Here is a 24,555-nt window from a genome sequence, read left to right on the forward strand (position 1 = left end):
TTCTATTTTTTTAAGCACGCCTATGTGTTTTGTACATAGACTATCTGGTCTTCCTCACATATACTCCCTCCTTGGTGTAGCCTGGAGCGTTTACGCATACGCGAGCGTCTTCACGGACAGTACGCGCGTATGCGCGCATTTTTTGGTGTAGTCCGGCCGTTAGGTAAAAGTATCAATACTGCAACGTAGGAGTACTCTGTTACGTTAGTAAAAGTCTGATATACAAAGTGTACTTGAGTAAAAGTACAAAGGCATTGGTATAAAAATGTACTTTAAAGTACCAAAAGTAAAAGTAGTCGTTGTGAAGAATGTCCCATTTCACAAGTTGTTTTCACAAGTTTGTACTGTATAATGTGTGTAATGTATACAAATCTTTTGAAAATAGCAGATCTACTGTACAAGCTCACAATGCGTTGCATCGGCTATTTTCAAATGGCTGAAATGTATATAGGGTTGAAGTGGTTAATGTATGTTTCGTAATAATAATAATACTCCAAAGTTTTCAAATAATTGTAGTGGAGTAAAAGTACAATATTTGCCTCTGAGATGTAGTGGAGTAGAAATAAAAGTATTGGAAATTGGAAAAGTAAATGTACTTGGTTACTTTCCACCACTGGTTACACCATGGCCGGTGCTTGGCAGCGGGGCAGAAAAAGAAGTGCAAGGACCAGCCGAGAAGCTCACTGAGGAAGTGCAAGATCAGGATCTAGACAAGAGGTTGCTGCTGCTGACCTTGACTTCCTGGTGGCAAAGCTGCCTAGAGCAGTGGTTCTCAAAGTGGGGTCCAGGGACCATCAGGGTTCCTTGAGGGGGTTACAAATTGACCCTTAAAGGTCTGTAACTGTGCGTGTGCGTGTGCGTGCGCGCGCGTGTGTGTGTGTGTGTGTGTGTGTGTGTGTGTGTGTGTGTGTGTGTGTGTGTGTGTGTTCACCAAATATTTGAATATTCGAATATTAAAGTCACTATTCGACGTTGTTCACCGTTGACAGTTTGGCCAGTCCTGTCGAATATTTGACTATTTGAATACTTTGAGGTCGAATAATTCGAATACTAAAAATCACTATTCGCGAATGCCCTAGTGGGTGTGTGTGTGTGTGTGTGTGTGTGCGCGCGTGCGTGGGTGCGTGTGTGTCTCTGGTACCTGAGTCAATGCGGGCCTGTCTGCGTGCAGCGCATTCCTCGATGCGGAGTTTAGGAATGCCCTCAGCCACAGCCCGGGCCATTCCTCCCATCTCTTCAATCTCCATAATGAACTACATGGGATAAAGGAAAAAAACGGAATAAAAACGACGTGTTGAAGTCAAACACACATGTATTCCCTATTAAATGCAGCAGTATGCTTTAACTGTTATTACATGCTACATACTGTAGATCTGTTAAAACTGTTATGTGCAGCCGAATGGTGTAATTATTCTCAAAATGTTGTTGTTGTGGAATTTGAAGGGCTTGAATAGTCTAATCAAAAGGTTTTTCTGCAGTTAAAACAACAAAAATCAGAAGTCAATTGTTTTACCGATTTCTTTCTCACTCGAGAAAGGTGAAACGTGATTATACAGCTAGTCATAATATCAGACCATGCAGCTGTGCTGCTTGCTTGGCATTCATTTGTCCGACAGAACAACTGCTTTGGTGGTTAATTTCTTTGCTTCTGTTGGATAAGATATTCTGTGCATACATTTTATAGTTGATTGATTGACTTATTAATACAAACAATACAGAAGGGACCTCTGTTTAATTATAGGAAATATCAAAGCGCTTCTCAGAGCCTAAATCATTTCATATTCAATCTCTTCCAATAAACAACTTAAATTTGATAATATATGGAGAGATATATTGCCTTTGATTGATCCAAGTGATGCAAGTTATTTTGGTGACTACAACCACACCAGACAAATTGCTGCTTAGATCAAAAGGCAAATACTCCAAGTACAGGGATCGGTTTAGCCATGTCTTAGCTCATGATGCGATGTGATGTGGTGTGATTTGATTTGATGAGAAGCTAATACTTTGATTATCCCAAGATCAAAAATAGCCTGGGTGTCTTACAGTCTACTCCTTCTAGTATTAATGAGGCACTTTCTATTCTTCCCACTCTATCAATCTGAATTTCAATAATATGATGGCTTTTCTGTCAAGCCTTGACTTTCTTAATGTTAATGGGTCTAAAGCATAAATAAAGAGAGAAATTGGACTAACCTCTTTGGATAAAATTATTCATTGAAAAGTGTTATTTGTAGACCTGTTAATGAACTTCAAGCAAGTGAACAAAAATATACAAAGGGTTCCATTTGCCAGACAATGATGTGCCTGCTGAATTTTTCAGTCTACAATGACCTCCAGGCATTCTTCTGAAGGTTTCAGGTTTCTCTGAATATTTGTCTCTAAATGTATTCACTGGAAAAACCCTATTATAGTTCAATTTATTCCTAAATCAAATTAATACCATCATTTCCCAAAGCTCATCATTGGTAAAACGTTGCCTCCAGTATAAACCAATCAGCACTGAAGACCACAGAAATGTATTCATGACAACTGATCCTCTGAATCTCCAGCAAAGGTGCAAAGTAATCGATTATAGTCAGACTACGAAAGAGTTGCAACTCAGGTCAGGGTATAGAGGTCAACCATATGAACCCTAGTGCCCCTATTCGGTGGTGAACATACTGTATGGTGAAAACAGTAGATCTGTTACGCATTATGGGCTTATAGATCAGCTATTTCTAGGAAAGGAGATTTGATGTAGAGGTGAAAAAAGCTGTGGAAGTCAGTCGTAGACAACCAGAATGCTATACGAGAAAACTGACTCATACATCTTTATCACATGACTCTAGGAATGGGTCAAAACATCTGATTAAAGGCCCATTCCCACTGGGCCAGATAACAGATAAAAAAAATATCTATCACAGATAAAAAAGAATATCTGTGATAGATATTATTTTTATCTGTATCTACCATCCACTTGAATGGAAAACTATCTGGGAGAAAGAGATTTTTTTATCTGTTATCTGGCCCAGTGGGAATGGGCCTTAAGCCTCTCAGATGCAAGACTTATAAGACTTACATTCTCTTTTATTCCACTACAATTATTCGAAAACTTAAGTTAGAATTACTAAAATGATGCGTTTTTTTCTTCTATAATTTTTATCCCATGATTTTGTAACCCATTTTCACCCAGTGGCAATTGCCTATGTAATCCTGGGCTCTGCTCTCCCTCTGTCACGCCTGGGGAGACAATGGACTGAACTCATGCTTCCTTCTATGCCTGAGGAGTCCATTGCTTCTTTTCACCTGACAGTGGTGATTTCCCCGGTTTGGACGTAGCGCGTGGAAGGAACACGTTCACCCAGTGCCAATTGCCTATGTAATCCTGGGCTCTGCTCTCCCTCTGCCACGCCTGGGGAGACAACGGACTGAACTCATGCTTCCTTCTATGCCTGAGGAGTCCATTGCTTCTTTTCACCTGACAGTGGTGATTTCCCGGGTTTGGACGTAGCGCGTGGAAGGAACACGTTATTCCAACCAGTTCCTTTCCCCTCGATCAGGCGCCCCGGCTGGCCAGGGGGAGGCATTATAGAGACCAGGATTACTGCATGGTTTTGTGAGGGTATCTACCCTAGTAGCCAGGGACCCACAAGCCCAAAAGCTCAAGGAATAGGGTAGGACCTGTGATTTTCTGCCGTACTTTTTATTTCTGTTTTATCTATTAGTTTCGTCATTAAGGTCCACAGAATGAGAGGCCTGCTCTGCCGGAAACATCGCGATTGGCCATTTGTATATTCACTGTAACATCGACTCCACTAGAAATATTTTAAAAAAATAAAAAGATCTGCTTAGGTAGCATGTGAGGGGTCAAACTAGGGGTTCTTTGTGATTTTGAATCCATTTCAAGCATTTGTTTTGCATGAAAAACATTCCTTGGGTTAACTTTCGGCAGCCCAAAACTGTGAAAAGTGGAAAAGAAGTGATGACTCATCACTTTTCACACTTTTGGGGAGCCGAAATCTATCCTAAGGAATGTTTTTCACGCAAAACAAATGCTTGCAATGGATTCAGAATCATAAAGAACCCCTAGTTTGACCCCTCACGTGCGTATTAATGCAGACTTTTTTCTTTTTTTTAAATATTTCTATTGAAGTCGATGGGACAGTGAATATAGAAATGGCCATAACTTTTTTTCGCGATGTTTCCAGCAGAGCAGGCCTCTCATTCTGTGGACCTTAACACATCGGGTGCCCCTGGATTGCCCCATTTATCCCCTCTTGCTGCCCAGGCCCACCACCATTGTATTGAATCCGGCCCTGCTGCGTCAATGCATGCGTCATGACGTCACTTGGTCACATGAGCGCAGACAGGGTGTTATTGTGTAACTTACTGTATGGGCCAGTGTTGATCATAGCTGTTCATTGCCGATCAAAATTTGGACATTTTGCCGCACCACGCCACAGTTTTAGCCATAAAACAAACATCAGAGATAAAGGGCGTTAAAGATGGGGAAATGCATTGGAGTATACAGAGAAAAACGGCCGTGCGATGCTCTCAGCGTCGACTCGAAGCGACTAGCGGCTAATGGGCTACATCCAGGCGCAGCCCCAACCTAGCGGTGAGATTTAAAGTTAATACTGTAAATACAGTAAACCTGTCAACGCGTCGTGGGCCTCCAGAGACATTAAAGAGATTGGCGGGTAGACACCTCGTGGGCATCCCATGAGTTAATGACCAAACTAATAGATAAAACAGAAATAAAAATACGGCAGAAAATCACAGGTCCCCTCCCATTTTGGTGACTGGGTCCCCGGCTATAGGAGACACGGTGAGAACATGCACACTCCACACAGAAAGGCCCTATCGCCAACCCTACCTAGGGTGTGGGCACTGATGACGCAGAGGAGGAGGGAACACGGCACGCCCCCAGTGCCCATAGCGTCCCCTGGCGGGAATCGAACCGAGGACCTTCTAACTGAGGTGAAGCGCTATAACCACTGTGCCACCGTGCCCCCAAAATGATGCGATTTTGATTGTATTTACAAAAAGTGTTAAGGGGAGACCCTTAAATGTAAAAGTCTGAGAACCAGTGGCCTACCTTCATGGCGGTGTTGTACACGTCATCCGTCAGGGCCTCCATCATGTGCGACCCCCCCCAGGGGTCGGCCACCTTGGGGATCCCCGACTCCTCCTGGATGATGATCTGCGTGTTCCTGGCGATGCGGGCGCTCTTCACCGTGGGCAGGCCCAGGGCCTCGTCAAACGAGTTGGTGTGGAGTGACTGGGTCCCCCCGAACACGGCCGCCATGGCCTCGATCACCGTGCGCACCACGTTGTTGTAGGGGTCCTGAAAGAGAGCACAACAGGCGGTAACAATTCATTAAGGTGGGGGAAAGTATTATGGTTATCGCAATCTGTTTGAGCGGGGCCAGCCTCTCCACCATTGGACTGAGTGTGTATGTTATGTCTGTATGTCCATATGAGTACCGCTGGCCAGGCACACACACACACGACTGTATGTTTGTATGTATGAGCCCACACACACAGTCCATAAGAGTACGGCACACACGCACAGTCACACACACTGTATGTATGAGGTCAGCCTCAACAGCTACACTACTGCAGGGTGACCAAGTGGCACTGTTGTGTAGCCTTGAGCGATGCCCATCACTTATAAAGGACATAAAAATTATCAAGACAAATTCATTGCTACTGTGTACTATGGTATGCTATAGGCTATTCCATATTGCAACTAGAAAAATATTGTTCCTTCGAAACAATTGTGGGCTCGCTTCTAGCCAGAAAACAATGGCTATAAAAGTACAAAATGTCAAGATCACAGGCAGTGCTCTCTTTGACGTTACTGACGTCAAAGATTGGTCCATTTTTTCCAAAAATGTGTTATGCAAAAGTTGACCCGCTGGTGGCGCTATAACAGGCCAATGATAGAAGGGTGGTATCTGTTCCTTGACCTATTGGGAATGTGCTTGCAAGATTTCACGCACATCCCAGGCTGTGTTCATGATTTGAGGTGTTTTTGGCTTTGGCCACTTTATCGCTGCTTGCAGCTATATTTATTATTATTATTTTATTATTTTATTGTATGCACTTCATAGGCATGTTAGATAAAGATCCTTAGATTGCGTGTAGAATGTTTCATGCAAATTGCTAAAAAGAAATCCTAGAATAAAAACGGTTTTAAGCGTTTCACAAACTGCTCAAAATGATATAGCGCCCCCCTTTGGCCAATTGGGGTATGATTGGTTTTAGTGATATTTGGAATAATACTCTACATCTTTGCCAAATGCCATGAACATGCTACGTTGTATGTATGATTTAGAGGCAGAAGAATAATTTGCATAAAAATGCAATATTCATTGAATTATTTAAAAAAGCATCTTTCAATTTTAAAGAAATCCGATCTGACAGATCTTTAGATATCGGTCCAAAGTTCACGTAAAAAAAGTTTTGTGCACGTGACGTGAAAATTTAAGAATAAAAGCGGGTTTACGCGTTTTACAAACTGCTCAAATTGGCGGAAAATCTAAGGGCGGAGCTTACTTAACAACGACACAGATGTCTTCCGCTTGAGTCAAAGCACGCGTGTAACAAGTTGCATGTCTTCAAACGAAACGAGTCAAGACTTATGCCCGTTTGAAGTTTGAATTTTCAAACGCTTCGTATAGCGCCCCCCTTTGGCCAATTGGAATAAGATTGGTTTCAGTGATATTTGGACTAACCCTCTACATGTTTGCCAAATGCCATGAAAGTAACACTTTGCATGTTTGATTTAGAGGCAGAATAATAATTTGCATAAAACCGCAATATGAATTGAATTATTAAAAATTAATGGTTTAACGTACAAACTTCTCACCACATAGACTGTATAGGTATTGGTCCAAAGTTCATGTGAAAAAGGTTTTGTGCACTTGACGCGAAAATCCCAGGAGGAGATAGATTTTTACTGTTTTTCATATAATTCCGAATTGTGGGAGACCTAAAGGTCAGAGGTCAAAAGTTAGAGGGTAAAAGTTGTTCGGCATGAGGAGACGCATAAGTGTATACAGGTTTCATGGCTTTATGTATAACACAGCATGAGCTATACCTGTTCAAAGTTCGCACTTTCGAAGGCTTCCTACAGCGCCACCATTTGGCCGATTGCTGTATAAAATAATAGCACACGTCGCCACTCTAGGCTGAACAGATTGATGTTTTTATTTTCATTTTCTCACTAAGTATGTAGGAGTAGAAAGGAACCGAAGTTCCCGTCTACTGTTGACTGACTGATAGATAAACTAGAAAAATATTGTTCCTTCGAAACAATTGTGGGCTCGCTTCAAGCCGGAAAACATTGGCTATAAAAGTACAAAATGTCAAGATCGCAGGCAGTGCTCTCTTTGACGTTACTGACTTGGTCCATTTTGTTCCAAAAATGTGTTGTGCAAAAGTTGACCCGCTGGTGGCGCTATAACAGGCCAATGTAAGAAGGGTGGTATCTGTTCCTTGACCTATTGGGAATGTGCTTGCAAGATTTCACGCACATTGCAGGCTGTGTTCATGATTTGAGGTGTTTTTGGCTTTGGCGACTTTATCGCTGCTTGCAGCTATATTCATTATTATTATTTTTTTTGTGTGTGTGTGCAGACTGTGCACTTCATAGGCATATTAGATAAAGGTCCTTAGATTGTGTGTAGAATGTTTCATGCAAATTGCAAAAAAAAAATCCTAACGGGTTTAAGCATTTCACAAACTGCTCAAAATGATATAGCGCCCCCCTTTGGCCAATTGGGGTAAGATTGGTTTTAGTGATATTTGGACTAACACTCTACATCTTTGCCAAATGCCATGAACATGTTACTTTGCATGTATGATTTAGAGGCAGAAGAATAATTTGCATAAAACTGCAATATTCATTGAATTAAAAAAAAAAGCATGTTTCAATTTTAAAGAAATCCGATCTGACAGATCTTTAGATATCGGTCCAAAGTTCACGTAAAAAAAGTTTTGTGCACGTGGAGCGAAAATTCCAGAATAAAAGCGGGTTTACGCGTTTTACGAACTGCTCAAAATGGCGGAAAATCGGAGGGCGGAGCTTACTTAACAACGACACAGATGTCTTCCGCTTGAGTCAAAGCACGCGTGTAACTAGTTGCATGTCTTCAAACGAAACGAGTCATGACTTATGCCCGTTTGAAGTTTGAATTTTCAAACGCTTCGTTTAGCGCCCCCCTTTGGCCGATTGGAATAAAATTGGTTTCAGTGATACTTTGACTAACCTTCCACATCTTTGCCAAATGCCATGAACGTGTAACTTTGCATGTATGATTTAGAGGCCGAAGAATAATTTGCATAAAACCGCAATATTTATTGAATTATTAAAAAATTATATTTCACTTTAAAAGAAATCCGCCGAGACTAGTTTGACCGTATTGGTCCAAAGTTCATGTGAAAAAAGTTTTGTACGCTTAACGCAAAAATTCCAGGAGGAGATAGATTTTTACTGTTTATCATATAATTCCAAATTGTGGGAGATCTAAAGGTCAGAGGTCAAAAGTCAGAGGCTAAAAGTTGTTCGGCATGAGGAGACGCATAAGTGTATACAGGTTTCATGGCTGTATGTATAACACAGCATGAGCTATACCTGTTCAAAGTTCGCACTTTCGAAGGCTTCCTGCAGCGCCACCATTTGGCCGATTGCTGTAAAAAGTAATAGCACGCGTCGCCACAGTAAGCTGAACACATTGATGTTTTTATTTTCATTTTCTCACTAAGTATGTAGGAGTTGAAAGCGGACAAAGTTCCCGTCTACTGTTGACTGATAGATAAACTAGAAAAATATTGTTCCTTCGAAACAATTGTGGGCTCGCTTCAAGCCGGAAAACAATGGCTATAAAAGCACAAAATGTCAAGATCGCAGGCAGTGCTCTCTTTGACGTTACTGACGTCAAAGATTGGTCCATTTTGTTCCAAAAATGTGTTGTGCAAAAGTTGACCCGCTGGTGGCGCTATAACAGGCCAATGTGAGAAGGTTGGTATCTGTTCCTTGACCTATTGGGAATGCGCTTGCAAGATTTCACGCACATCCCAGGCTGTGTTCATGATTTGAGGTGTTTTTGGCTTTGGCCACTTTATCGCTGCTTGCAGCTATATTCATTATTATTATTTTTTTTTGTGTGTGTGCACTTCATAGGCATATTAGATAAAGGTCCTTAGATTGTGTGTAGAATGTTTCATGCAAATTGCAAAAAAAAATCCTAACGGGTTTAAGAGTTTCACAAACTGCTCAAAATTATATAGCGCCCCCCTTTGGCCAATTGGGGTAAGATTGGTTTTAGTGATATTTGGACTAACACTCTACATCTTTGCCAAATGCCATGAACATGTTACTTTGCATGTATGATTTAGAGGCAGAAGAATAATTTGCATAAAACTGCAATATTTATTGAATTTATTTAAAAAAGCATGTTTCAATTTTAAAGAAATCCGATCTTTCAGATCTTTAGATATCGGTCCAAAGTTCACGTAAAAAAAGTTTTGTGCACGTGGAGCGAAAATTCCAGAATAAAAGCGGGTTTACGCGTTTTACAAACTGCTCAAAATGGCGGAAAATTGAAGGGCGGAGCTTACTTAACAACAACACAGATGTCTTCCGCTTGAGTCAAAGCACGCGTGTAACAAGTTGCATGTCTTCAAACGAAACGAGTCATGACTTATGCCCGTTTGAAGTTTGAATTTTCAAACGCTTCGTATAGCGCCCCCCTTTGGCCGATTGGAATAAAATTGGTTTCAGTGATACTTTGACTAACCCTCCACATCTTTGCCAAATGCCATGAACGTGTAACTTTGCATGTATGATTTAGAGGCCGAAGAATAATTTGCATAAAACCGCAATATTGATTGAATTATTAAAAAAATATATTTCACTTTAAAAGAAATCCGCCGAGACTAGTTTGACCGTATTGGTCCAAAGTTCATGTGAAAAAAGTTTTGTGCGCGTAACGCAAAAATCCCAGGAGGAGATAGATTTTTACTGTTTTTTATATAATTCAAAATTCTGGGCGATATAAAGGTCAGAGGTCAAAAGTCAGAGCGTAAAAGTTGTTCGGCATGAGGAGATGCATACGTGTATACAGGTTTCATGACTGTACGTATAACAGAGCATGAGCTCCATCTGTTCAAAGTTCGCACTTTCGAAGGCTTCCTACAGCGCCACCATTTGGCCGATTGCTGTAAAAAATAATAGCACACTTCGCCACTGTAAGCTGAACACATTGATGTTTTTATTTTCATTTTCTGTCTAAGTATGTAGGAGTAGAAAGGAACCGAAGTTTTGAGGAGAACTTGATATGACGGTTAGATATTGTCACTAGAAAAATATTGTTCCTTCGAAACAATTGTGGGCTCGCTTCAAGCCAGAAAACAATGGCTATAAAAGCACAAAATGTCAAGATCGCAGGCAGTGCTCTCTTTGACGTTACTGACGTCAAAGATTGGTCCATTTTGTTCCAAAAATGTGTTGTGCAAAAGTTGACCCGCTGGTGGCGCTATAACAGGCCAATGTGAGAAGGTTGGTATCTGTTCCTTGACCTATTGGGAATGTGCTTGCAAGATTTCACGCACATCCCAGGCTGTGTTCATGATTTGAGGTGTTTTTGGCTTTGGACACTTTATCGCTGCTTGCAGCTATATTTATTATTATTATTTTATAATTTTTTTGTGTGCACTTCATAGGCATGTTAGATAAAGGTCCTTAGATTGCGTGTAGAATGTTTCATGCAAATTGCAAAAAAAATCATAGAATAAAAACGGGTTTAAGCGTTTTACAAACTGCTCAAAATTATATAGCGCCCCCCTTTGGCCATTTGGGGTAAGATTGGTTTCAGTGATATTTGAACTAACCCTCTACACTATTTTGTCATGAAAATGTGACTTTGCTTGTATGTTTTAGAGGCAGAAGAATAATTTGCATAAAAATGCAATATTGTTTGAATTATTTAAAAAAGCATGTTTCAATGTTAAAGAAATCCGATCTGACAGATCTTTAGATATCGGTCCAAAGTTCACGTAAAAAAAGTTTTGTGCACGTGACGCGAAAATTCCAGAATAAAAGCGGGTTTACGCGTTTTACAAACTGCTCAAAGTGGCGGAAAATCGAAGGGCGGAGCTTACTTAACAACGACACAGATGTCTTCCGCTTGAGTCAAAGCACGCGTGTAACAAGTTGCATGTCTTCAAACGAAACGAGTCATGACTTATGCCCGTTTGAAGTTTGAATTTTCAGACGCTTCGTATAGCGCCCCCCTTTGGCCGATTGGAATAAAATTGGTTTCAGTGATACTTTGACTAACCCTCCACATCTTTGCCAAATGCCATGAACGTGTAACTTTGCATGTATGATTTAGAGGCCGAAGAATAATTTGCATAAAACCGCAATATTGATAGAATTATAAAAAAATTATATTTCACTTTAAAAGAAATCCGCCGAGATTAGTTTGACCGTATTGGTCCAAAGTTCATGTGAAAAAAGTTTTGTGCGCGTAACGAAAAAAACCCAGGAGGAGATAGATTTTTACTGTTTTTCATATAATTCCGAATTGTGGGAGACCTAAAGGTCAGAGGTCAAAAGTTAGAGGGTAAAAGTTGTTCGGCATGAGGAGACGCATATGTGTATACAGGTTTCATGGCTGGACCTCAAACACAGCATGAGCTATACCTGTTCAAAGTTCGCACTTTCGAAGGCTTCCTACAGCGCCACCATTTGGCCGATTGCTATAGAAAATAATAGCACACTTCGCCACTGTAAACTGAACACATTGATGTTTTTATTTTCATTTTCTCACTAAGTATGTAGGAGTAGAAAGGAACCGAAATCCCGTCTACTGTTGATTGCCTGCCTGATAGATAAATAATGACAATATCTAAAGTGTGCTCGCCTTATAGGCGAGCCCACAACTAGAAAAATATTGTTCCTTCGAAACAATTGTGGGCTCGCTTCAAGCCGGAAAACAATGGCTATAAAAGCACAAAATGTCAAGATCGCAGGCAGTGCTCTCTTTGACGTTACTGACGTCAAAGATTGGTCCATTTTGTTCCAAAAATGTGTTGTGCAAAAGTTGACCCGCTGGTGGCGCTATAACAGGCCAATGTGAGAAGGTTGGTATCTGTTCCTTGACCTATTGGGAATGTGCTTGCAAGATTTCACGCACATCCCAGGCTGTGTTCATGATTTGAGGTGTTTTTGGCTTTGGACACTTTATCGCTGCTTGCAGCTATATTTATTATTATTATTTTATAATTTTTTGTGTGCACTTCATAGGCATGTTAGATAAAGGTCCTTAGATTGCGTGTAGAATGTTTCATGCAAATTGCAAAAAAAATCCTAGAATAAAAACGGGTTTAAGCGTTTTACAAACTGCTCAAAATTATATAGCGCCCCCCTTTGGCCATTTGGGGTAAGATTGGTTTCAGTGATATTTGAACTAACCCTCTACACTATTTTGTCATGAAAATGTGACTTTGCTTGTATGTTTTAGAGGCAGAAGAATAATTTGCATAAAAATGCAATATTGTTTGAATTATTTAAAAAAGCATGTTTCAATGTTAAAGAAATCCGATCTGACAGATCTTTAGATATCGGTCCAAAGTTCATGTAAAAAAATGTTTTGTGCACGTGACGCGAAAATTCCAGAATAAAAGCGGGTTTACGCGTTTTACAAACTGCTCAAAGTGGCGGAAAATCGAAGGGCGGAGCTTACTTAACAACGACACAGATGTCTTCCGCTTGAGTCAAAGCACGCGTGTAACAAGTTGCATGTCTTCAAACGAAACGAGTCATGACTTATGCCCGTTTGAAGTTTGAATTTTCAAACGCTTCGTATAGCGCCCCCCTTTGGCCGATTGGAATAAAATTGGTTTCAGTGATACTTTGACTAACCCTCCACATCTTTGCCAAATGCCATGAACGTGTAACTTTGCATGCATGATTTAGAGGCAGAAGAATAATTTGCATAAAACCGCAATATTTATTGAATTATTAAAAAATGATATTTCACTTTAAAAGAAATCCGCCGAGATAAATCTGACCGTATTGGTCCAAAGTTCATGTGAAAAAAGTTTCGTGCGCGTATCGAAAAAAACCCAGGAGGAGATAGATTTTTACTGTTTTTCATATAATTCCGAATTGTGGGAGACCTAAAGGTCAGAGGTCAAAAGTTAGAGGGTAAAAGTTGTTCGGCATGAGGAGACGCATAAGTGTATACAGGTTTCATGGCTGTATGTATAACACAGCATGAGCTATACCTGTTCAAAGTTCGCACTTTCGAAGGCTTCCTACAGCGCCACCATTTGGCCGATTGCTGTAAAAAGTAATAGCACACTGCGCCACAGTAAGCTGAACACATTGATGTTTTTATTTTCATTTTCTCACTAAGTATGTAGGAGCAGAAAGGAACCGAAGTTCCCGTCTACTATATGACTGCCTGATAGATAAACTAGAAAAATATTGTTCCTTCGAAACAATTGTGGGCTCGCTTCAAGCCAGAAAACAATGGCTATAAAAGTACAAAATGTCAAGATCGCAGGCAGTGCTCTCTTTGACGTTACTGACGTCAAAGATTGGTCCATTTTGTTCCAAAAATGTGTTGTGCAAAAGTTGACCCGCTGGTGGCGCTATAACAGGCCAATGTAAGAAGGGTGGTATCTGTTCCTTGACCTATTGGGAATGTGCTTGTAAGATTTCACTTGCAGCTATATTCATTATTATTATTTTTTTTTGTGTGTGTGCACTTCATAGGCATATTAGATAAAGGTCCTTAGATTGTGTGTAGAATGTTTCATGCAAATTGCAAAAAAAAATCCTAACGGGTTTAAGCGTTTCACAAACTGCTCAAAATTATATAGCGCCCCCCTTTGGCCAATTGGGGTAAGATTGGTTTTAGTGATATTTGGACTAACACTCTACATCTTTGCCAAATGCCATGAACATGTTACTTTGCATGTATGATTTAGAGGCAGAAGAATAATTTGCATAAAACTGCAATATTCATTGAATTTATTTAAAAAAGCATGTTTCAATTTTAAAGAAATCCGATCTGACAGATCTTTAGATATCGGTCCAAAGTTCACGTAAAAAAAGTTTTGTGCACGTGGAGCGAAAATTCCAGAATAAAAGCGGGTTTACGCGTTTTACAAACTGCTCAAAATGGCGGAAAATTTAAGGGCGGAGCTTACTTAACAACGACACAGATGTCTTCCGCTTGAGTCAAAGCACGCGTGTAACAAGTTGCATGTCTTCAAACGAAACGAGTCATGACTTATGCCCGTTTGAAGTTTGAATTTTCAAACACTTCGTATAGCGCCCCCCTTTGGCCGATTGGAATAAAATTGGTTTCAGTGATACTTTGACTAACCCTCCACATCTTTGCCAAATGCCATGAACGTGTAACTTTGCATGTATGATTTAGAGGCCGAAGAATAATTTGCATAAAACCGCAATATTGATTGAATTATTAAAAAATTATATTTCACTTTAAAAGAAATCCGCCGAGACTAGTTTGACTGTATTGGTCCAAAGTTCATGTGAAAAAAGTTTTGTGCGCGTAACGCAAAAATCCCAGGAGGAGATAGATTTTTACTGTTTTTTATATAATTCAAAATTCTGGGGGATATAAAGGTCAGAGGTCAAAAGTCAGAGCGTAAAAGTTGTTCGGCATGAGGAGATGCATACGTGTATACAGGTTTCATGACTGTACGTATAACACAGCATGAGCTCCATCTGTTCAAAGTTCGCACTTTCGAAGGCTTCCTACAGCGCCACCATTTGGCCGATTGCTGTAAAAAATAATAGCACACTTCGCCACTGTAAGCTGAACACATTGATGTTTTTATTTTCATTTTCTCACTAAGTATGTAGGAGTAGAAAGGAACCGAGGTTTTGAAGAGAACTTGATATGACGGTTAGATATTGTCACTAGAAAAATATTGTTCCTTCGAAACAATTGTGGGCTCGCTTCAAGCCAGAAAACAATGGCTATAAAAGTACAAAATGTCAAGATCGCAGGCAGTGCTCTCTTTGACGTTACTGACGTCAAAGATTGGTCCATTTTGTTCCAAAAATGTGTTGTGCCAAAAGTTGACCCGCTGGTGGCGCTATTATAACAGGCCAATGTAAGAAGGGTGGTATCTGTTCCTTGACCTATTGGGAATGTGCTTGCAAGATTTCACTGACATTGCAGGCTGTGTTCATGATTTGAGGTGTTTTTGGCTTTGGCCACTTTATCGCTGCTTGCAGCTATATTTGTTATTATTTTTCTTTTTGTGTGTGTGTGCACTTCATAGGCATATTAGATAAAGGTCCTTAGATTGTGTGTAGAATGTTTCATGCAAATTGCAAAAAAAATCCTAACGGGTTTAAGCGTTTCACAAACTGCTCAAAATGATAGAGCGCCCCCCTTTGGCCAATTGGAGTGAGATTGGATTTAGTGATATTTGGACTAACACTCTACATCTTTGCCAAATGCCATGAACATGTTACTTTGCATGTATGATTTAGAGGCAGAAGAATAATTTGCATAAAACTGCAATATTCATTGAATTATTAAAAAAGCATGTTTCAATTTAAAAAAAAAATCCGATCTGACAGATCTTTAGATATTGGTCCAAAGTTCACGTAAAAAAAGTTTTGTGCACGTGGAGCGAAAATTCCAGAATAAAAGCGGGTTTACGCGTTTTACAAACTGCTCAAAATGGCGGAAAATCGAAGGGCGGAGCTTACTTAACAAAGACACAGATGTCTTCCGCTCGAGTCAAAGCACGCGTGTAAGCAAGTTGCATGTCTTAAAACGAAACGAGTCATGACTTATGCCCGTTTGAAGTTTGAATTTTCAAACGCTTCGTATAGCGCCCCCCTTTGGCCGATTGGACTAAAATTGGTTTCAGTAATACTTTGACTAACCCTCTACATCTTTGCCAAATGCCATGAACGTGTAACTTTGCATGTATGATTTAGAGGCCGAAGAATAATTTGCATAAAACCGCAATATTGATTGAATTATTAAAAAATTATATTTCACTTTAAAAGAAATCTGGTTGATCAATCTGACCGTATTGGTCCAAAGTTCATGTGAAAAAAGTTTCGTGCGCGTAACGAAAAAAACCCAGGAGGAGATAGATTTTTACTGTTTTTCATATAATTCCAAATTGTGGGAGATCTAAAGGTCAAAGGTCAAAAGTCAGAGCGTAAAAGTTGTTCGGCATGAGGAGACGCATACGTGTATACAGGTTTCATGGCTTTACCTCAAACACAGCATGAGCTATACCTGTTCAAAGTTCGCACTTTCGAAGGCTTCCTACAGCGCCACCATTTGGCCGATTGCTGTAAAAAGTAATAGCACACGTCGCCACAGTAAGCTGAACACATTGATGTTTTTATTTTCATTTTCTCACTAAGTATGTAGGAGTAGAAAGGAACCGAAGTTTTTTGATACTTGCACTGACTGCCTGCCTAGTATAGAAATAATGACAATATCTAAAGTGTGCTCGCCTTATAGGCGAGCCCACAACTAGAAAAATATTGTTCCTTCGAAACAATTGTGGGCTCGCTTCAAGCCAGAAAACAATGGCTATAAAAGCACAAAATGTCAAGATCGCAGGCAGTGCTCTCTTTGACGTTACTGACGTCAAAGATTGGTCCATTTTGTTCCAAAAATGTGTTGTGCAAAAGTTGACCCGCTGGTGGCGCTATAACAGGCCAATGTGAGAAGGTTGGTATCTGTTCCTTGACCTATTGGGAATGTGCTTGCAAGATTTCACGCACATCCCAGGCTGTGTTCATGATTTCAGGTGTTTTTGGCTTTGGACACTTTATCGCTGCTTGCAGCTATATTTATTATTATTATTTTATAATTTTTTTGTGTGCACTTCATAGGCATGTTAGATAAAGGTCCTTAGATTGCGTGTAGAATGTTTCATGCAAATTGCAAAAAAAATCCTAGAATAAAAACGGGTTTAAGCGTTTTACAAACTGCTCAAAATTATATAGCGCCCCCCTTTGGCCATTTGGGGTAAGATTGGTTTCAGTGATATTTGAACTAACCCTCTACACTATTTTGTCTTGAAAATGTGACTTTGCTTGTATGTTTTAGAGGCAGAAGAATAATTTGCATAAAACTGCAATATTGTTTGAATTATTTAAAAAAGCATGTTTCAATGTTAAAGAAATCCGATCTGACAGATCTTTAGATATCGGTCCAAAGTTCACGTAAAAAAAGTTTTGTGCACGTGACGCGAAAATTCCAGAATAAAAGCGGGTTTACGCGTTTTACAAACTGCTCAAAGTGGCGGAAAATCGAAGGGCGGAGCTTACTTAACAACGACACAGATGTCTTCCGCTCGAGTCAAAGCACGCGTGTAACAAGTTGCGTGTCTTCAAACGAAACGAGTCATGACTTATGCCCGTTTGAAGTTTGAATTTTCAAACGCTTCGTATAGCGCCCCCCTTTGGCCGATTGGAATAAAATCGGTTTCAGTGATACTTTGACTAACCCTCCACATCTTTGCCAAATGCCATGAACGTGTAACTTTGCATGTATGATTTAGAGGGCGAAGAATAATTTGCATAAAACCGCAATATTGATTGAATTATTAAAAAATGATATTTCACTTTAAAAGAAATCCACCGAGATAAATCTGACCGTATTGGTCCAAAGTTCATGTGAAAAAAGTTTTGTGCGCGTAACAAAAAAAACCCAGGAGGAGATAGATTTTTACTGTTTTTCATATAATTCCGAATTGTGGGAGACCTAAAGGTCAGAGGTCAAAAGTTAGAGGGTAAAAGTTGTTCGGCATGAGGAGACGCATAAGTGTATACAGGTTTCATGGCTGTATGTATAACACAGCATGAGCTATACCTGTTCAAAGTTCGCACTTTCGAAGGCTTCCTACAGCGCCACCATTTGGCCGATTGCTGTAAAAAGTAATAGCACACTTCGCCACTGTAAACTGAACACATTGATGTTTTTATTTTCATTTTCTCACTAAGTATGTAGGAGTAGAAAGGAACCGAAGTTTTTTGATACTTGATATGCCTGCCTGATAGATAAATAAATAAATAATGACAATATCTAAAGTGTGCTCGCCTTATAGGCGAGCCCACAATAATGACAATATCTAAAGTGTGCTCGCCTTATAGGCGAGCCCACAACTACTGTAGAAAGAACGCAATTCTGGGAAATTGCGAGTGTGGTTGCCTATTTATTGTCTGGTTAGCCAAATTGTCCACACTAATCATGTGAGGCTTGACCTACAGTATTTATAGTCCAGTAAAATGCCTTTTTAGTGTGTCTTTCAGTGTGTTCAAAGTGACACACACACGCACGCACGCACGCACGCACGCACACCAAGACTGTGTAAGACATCCGAAGACGTTACACGCATGCCTCCGTCATTCCGTTTACCTCCCAGTTAAACTGTTGCACACAATGTGATCTTGAATGTCTGCAGAGGAGAAAGACACTGGAGCAGCTCAGACAGTTCAAGCCATTTATTCAGGTACTGTAGATGTAGTATAAAAAGTTATATACTGACGTTTCCATGCTTATGCATGCATGATGCATTCGCACCTGAATAAACGGCTTGAACTGTCTGAGCTGCTCCACTGTCTCTCTCCTCTGCATACATATCTGTTAATGTGTGAACTTTGTCAGTCATCATTTTCATCAAGCTCCAACACTCCCCTCGTCTTCACCAGTGAAACAAAAGTTCAATGAGTCATAATTACGGTAATTGTCATGCTTCGGTAATATTCTGAAGCATGACTTATTGCGTAAGAAAGTGTTGGTGGATGAAAAGCGAACAAATGCGCGCATACCGTAAATAATCGGGAGTGTGCTCACCACCTTGGGGGTCCGTGACACAATGCCTAATGAAAATTATACTTTCATTTGATTATGTGCCCCTCTCAAGCTGATGATCTGATGATTTTCACGGAATTATCGTCACATAATTATTCCGGCTGTCGCGTTGATCAGTGGATAATGCATGCCAGATACGGTTTTTCAAGCAGGTGAGCTCATTTGCTGTGCGTGCACTCCACATGACCCTCCAATCTAATCAACATCTCAATGAGGTGTAGATTGCTTCGTACTTTTTTGGGGTGGACAGCCATGAAAATGAAATGGATTGCATTTATTATCAGTATGCTAAACCTGGTCAGACTTACACCAGATTATGATGTAATGCATTCCGACGGCATGATAATGTCAGTTTCAGGGCAACAATATCAAATATCCCCATTATGCAAGAATAAAGACAGTATAATTTGATATACATTGTAGTTTAATAATGAATAAATATTTAGAAATTGCTGTATTCAGGTTCTATTATTCCTGATGGTAGTTGTCTTGCTCTAGTACACACACCGCAGTCAGTAGGCAAAGCACGCTAGGTTGCCATTTTTTCAAAGTACCAGGACATTTTTGTCTGAATGGTGCTGCACTATCCTGACAGCCTCACCTGTCATATAGACTAGCCTGAAACAATCAACTAGGAATTAAAAGGACTCTTACGAGGAGAGGAATATGTCATCTATATCAAACTACAACGCCTTGACTTCAGGGTGATTTGATGGTCTAATAGTATGCTCACACAATCCTGACACCAAAAATCCAGGGCTCATTTGAATAAAACGTCATTTTAACCAAACTGTATTTTAGAGTATGTTATTACTAGCACATCTGCACATCTGGTACAGTATATACCACTCTTGACTGTGTTAAAAAAGTAAATCAAGTAAACAACAGTTTGATCCTTGACCAGTTGGCGCTACCACTCAAGGGCTCGGTCATGACATTTCTGAGTTTGATTCCCATGTCATGCATGTCATCCCCCCTTAGCCTCGTAAACCAGTCTCTCCAGGAAATCTACATTTAATTTGCTTTCAGGGGAGAAAGCAGTGAGCAAAATTGAATGCAGAGGAGGCGGTTTACGAGGCTAATCCTCCCTTACCATCCATTCATATATCACACTGCCTTGTGTGTCTCAATAACACTGATATTGTCACTGTCAGGCAGAAACCTTGTATATCCAAGTTTCAAATTCGTATGTTTTTTAATCAATTAAAGCCCTACTTCATTATACAAAAGTGTCGTACAAAAGTAGTGAAGATAGCAGATCTACAACTCGCGATGCAAGGCGTTGTGTGCTTGTAGACCTGCTATTTTCACTATTTTAAATGTTTTTTAAAATGATAAAAAAGGAAGGTTTTGGACCCGACAACAGCGATAGGCTCTTTACTACTCTTTACCTGTTCAGTGAGAGACCAGCCCGAGGTCTGACAGTGTGTGCGCAGAAGTAGAGACTTGGCGTTCTTGGGCTGGAAGTTCTTCTTAATGAGTGTGGCCCACAGCTTCCTAGCCGCCCTCAGCTTGGCAATTTCCATGTAGAAGTTCATCCCGATGCCCCAGAAGAACGACAGTCTGATGTCACATAACGGGGATAGGAGACCAAAACAACATAATCAACGGATCTCACACTTTATTTGCACTTTGTACATTTTTCATCTCCCTTGGCTACTGGTGTTAACACTTAGACTGAATGTAGATTAACTGCCAAGGCTTTTTTCCTATTTTATTTACCTGATTTTCGAAGGCTCTGTGTATGCATGCACATTGTACGTGGGAGGCTCCCGTTCACAGTCTTTTCTTTCACGCGGAGAAGAAAAAATACAACAGCGATGATCCGAGTGCATGCTATGTATCATATTGTGTTTGACATGGTGGTGAGATACTTGTGTTCAATGTGTAGCACTGACTAGCATTGACTGTTATGGACACTTTTTGTTTGGCACTGCATTGATAAGTTGTGCTTATATATAAGTATTGCTATTTGAGTGACATGACACTTATGTAGCGTTGACAGTTTTTTTGACACTATATATTCTTCTTGACGGCGTTGACTGTTTTGTAACACTTTATATATATTTTTTTCTTTTTTAGCCTTGTTCCTTTCGTTATACACAACAGTACTTTATTATTTTCATACTTCTCTGTAATTTGTAACCTTAACTGCTGAGCTGCCTCTGTGCGACTGATTTCCCCCCTTGGGATAATAAAGGTATCTATCTATCTATCTAGTATGTCCATATATGGGCATTCCAAGATATGGGCTTAATATTGATGACAATATTGATCTCCATATATGGCCATAAAAGGGAAAAGGACTGACACAGAGATCTCCATATATGGCCATTCATTTATTAGTGAATTAATTTTTCCCATTGACTTGAATGGGGACAATTCAAATGGTAAGACTTAGACGGCTTTCATTTGCAAGTGTGACTCACGTCATGGCAACCACACTTGCAATTTCCATCCTTCTAGTTAAAGCATAAAATAATGGTTAAAGTGGTTAAAATCTAGAGACACACGGATGCGTTCCAGGTCTTAACCCATTTAGGCCTAAAATTATTGAATGCTTTAACTATTGAAAAATAGCAGATAGCAGAGTGCCGCGGTGCGAGCTTGTAGATCTGCTATTTTTGAAAAAGTCGTGAAAATGTGTGCAAATCTTTGAATATATGTATTTTTAGAGCAAACGTTTGTAACTCAAATTTTGCTTCTGGGTGGTCCTTGGAGGAACTATAATATTTTGAGATATGAATATTTTTTACAGGGGTCCTTCACATGAAAAAGGTTCTGACATAGTAGTCTCTCAAGAACAGACTAACTGAGCTGTTAACTGTTAAGTGAAAAGGACCTTTTCTTTGATGATGGCGAGCCAGATTGCCAACATAGAAACATAGGTTTTTCAAAAAATCTTAGAAGGATTCAAAAGACACTTATATTTTCAAAAATAGCAGATCAACAAGCTCGCAGCGCGGCACTCGGTGCCGCGCTGTGAGCTTGTATATCTGCTATTTTTCAATAGTTAAAGCATTCAATAATGATACACAATAATGTGTACCCGTTCTAAATGGGTAATGGGTTCAAATAAAAAGACTGGAGAGGAGTGCAGTATATATATGAAGACATTCCCTTTGTTTTCAAGCAAAGAAAAAGCCCAGAGATGTTCAGTGTCACGTGCAGGAAGGAACACACACATCACTGAGCTGGAGCTTATTGTAGCCGACATCGACACAGCAGCACACGTCGCGCCAGGAGACAGTGATTGACGTCTCTATAATGACTCTGAGCCCGGTGCCATTGAGGGCAGGCATGGCTCAAGACACCAATACAATTGAAACACTATCGTCAGGAACAAGCCTGACGACACGTGTCTGATGATTATATGACTTGAAACAACTCCCTTATCCAAGCGATCGATTGGCAGCACAAAGTATACCGTGGCGGAAATGTGATTTCTGATGTGCTGTACAATGTAATGCCAGACAACTACACAATACTGCCCTATCCCCCCCTCTCTACTCTCTATGTCTATGTAAAGTGTCTTGAGATAACTTGTTATGATTTGACACTTTAATAAAATTTAATTGAATTGAAACGAAACGAAAAAACATTCATATTGTCATATTGTGCAGAATATTTCCATTTTCATCCATTCTGATTTTGACCTTAGATTACATTTTTGTAGGTGTTATCTATGTACTGTACAACAGTGTTCTATTCCATAACCTCAATTCCATTCAATAACCGATCACTGTCACGTGCCATTACTATACATATCATTTTGTCTTTGCCTAGCTTTCTACTTTCCTTGTTGTTATTCTTTAAGTCTGAATTTTGTTTTTGTTGCTACAATGTTGAAAGAGTTTGACTCTTGCATACTTGTATACAGACCTGCCAACCTTAGGATTTTCTTTAGAGTACCATTGTGCGCTCGTGGTGAAATTTTGGGGGGTCCCACACGCTCTTTGCGCAAGCCGCAAATTCTGGGGGGTCCCACGTGCCTTTTTTGGGGGGACCCTTTACAGTTAAATTAATTTGATACCAGAAATGTAGAACATTTGTCTTACACTAATAGACATGTAATAATAACTTAAAAATGCCATTTGGTCTAGGGAAAAGGTAGTATTTATTGCCAGGCAATTGCTTGAAAAGTAGTGTTGCCATGGCAATACTGTAGATAAATCTTTAATAAAATATACTACTGCACCATCAATAAATATAGCCTATGTGTAGATGTCAAACTGAAAGTAAATCACCAGTCTATGACCAGTGACTTTATGAATGAACATACATCACTGATCATGTTATTCAACATATACATTGTGTAAGATTATGCACAATATCTGTATATTCATATACTATACATTGTTGATAGTCCATCCATACATGTATTCATAATTTCATATATTCACTGGTGATAGATCCAGTAGGAGCGAGATCATTTAGCGACCTACAACCGGGTCGCGACGTGGTCGGTAGTTTTCAGCGACCGGGTCGCTAAATCGAGCGACCGGGTCGCTAAATCGAGCGACCGGGTCGCTAAATCACCGACCGCGCCGCTAAATCGACCGACCCGGTCGCTAAATCTACCGACCTGCCTGCAGTTTTAGGTCGGTAGATTTAGCGACCCGGTTGGTACATCTAGTGACCCGGTCGGAAGATTTTGCGCCCCAGTCGGTCGATTTAGCGACCCGGTCGCTCGCTTTAGCGGCGCGGTCGGTGATTTAGCAACGCGGTCGGTGATTTAGCGACCCGGTCGGGAGGTTGCGTGGCAGGTTAGCCTAACTGAGGTAAGGTTACTGAGGCTAGGTTTAGGGTTAGGGTTAGGGTTAGGGTTAGGGTTAGGGTTAGTAGCCCGGTGGTCGGTGGAAGCGACCACCGGTCGGTGGATTTACCTACCCGGTCGCTGGATTAGCGTCCCGGTCGGTGGAATTAGCGTCCCGGTCGGTGGAATTAGCGACCCGGTCGGTGGTTTTAGCGTCCCGGTCGGTGGTTTTAGCGTCCCGGTCGGTCGATCTAGCGACCCGGTCGGTGGTTTTAGCGTCCCGGTCGGTGGTTTTAGCGTCCCGGTCGGTGGTTCTAGCGTCCCGGTCGGTGGTTTTACCGTCCCAGTCGGTCGATTTAGCGACCCGGTCGCTGAAGACTACCGACCACGTCGCGACCCGGTTGTAGGTCGCTAAATGATCTCGCCCTCTCTCGATAGATCATTCGTTCAATGTACAATTCTGACTGTAGGTAGGCCTACATGTTGACTCATTCAGAGATAAAGTGGAAATAGCTAGGGGCAGGCAGCCGAGCAGCTCAGTATTATTATAATCCTTTTCATTATTTTAGATCTAGACTCTAAAGCCTACTTTATGACCGATGTATGCTTCATTGTACTTTAAGACCAGGAGTGAAAATAAATGCTCGACGCGCAACCCGTCGAGTGACAAAGTATAAACCCAGCTGCAGCAGTGAAGACGAGACACTCGTGTGAATTAATACACCTTAACACCCATTTCATTCTCACGATGGTCGCTGCAATGAATTCACCTCATAGGAGGGTTTTAAAGGTTTATCTTAATATATTACCTGTAACTCCTTGGTGGTTGTGTGATAAAAGTTTAAAAAAGACGGGTAGGGGACGGACAGAGTATACTGTCGGCGCTCACATCATGCAGCTGATTGTTTT

General features: G+C 40.5%; 1 protein-coding gene across 1 annotated transcript in view; it reads right to left on the bottom strand.

Annotated features, from left to right (window-relative positions):
• The window catches only part of mmut (methylmalonyl CoA mutase), a 74,443-nt gene that overhangs the window by 40,036 nt on the left and 9,852 nt on the right, over positions 1 to 24,555 (bottom strand). The window contains exons 5-7 of the mRNA XM_080744358.1: positions 20,282 to 20,453; positions 5,081 to 5,329; positions 1,142 to 1,253 (exon numbers count right to left, since the gene is read on the bottom strand). Of these exons, the coding sequence (XP_080600484.1) occupies positions 1,142 to 1,253; positions 5,081 to 5,329; positions 20,282 to 20,453 (533 nt within the window). The remainder of the gene's footprint in view (positions 1 to 1,141; positions 1,254 to 5,080; positions 5,330 to 20,281; positions 20,454 to 24,555) is intronic.

The sequence above is a fragment of the Nannobrachium achirus genome, assembly GCF_963921795.1.
Source record: "Nannobrachium achirus genome assembly, chromosome: 16".
NCBI lineage: Eukaryota > Metazoa > Chordata > Actinopteri > Myctophiformes > Myctophidae > Nannobrachium > Nannobrachium achirus.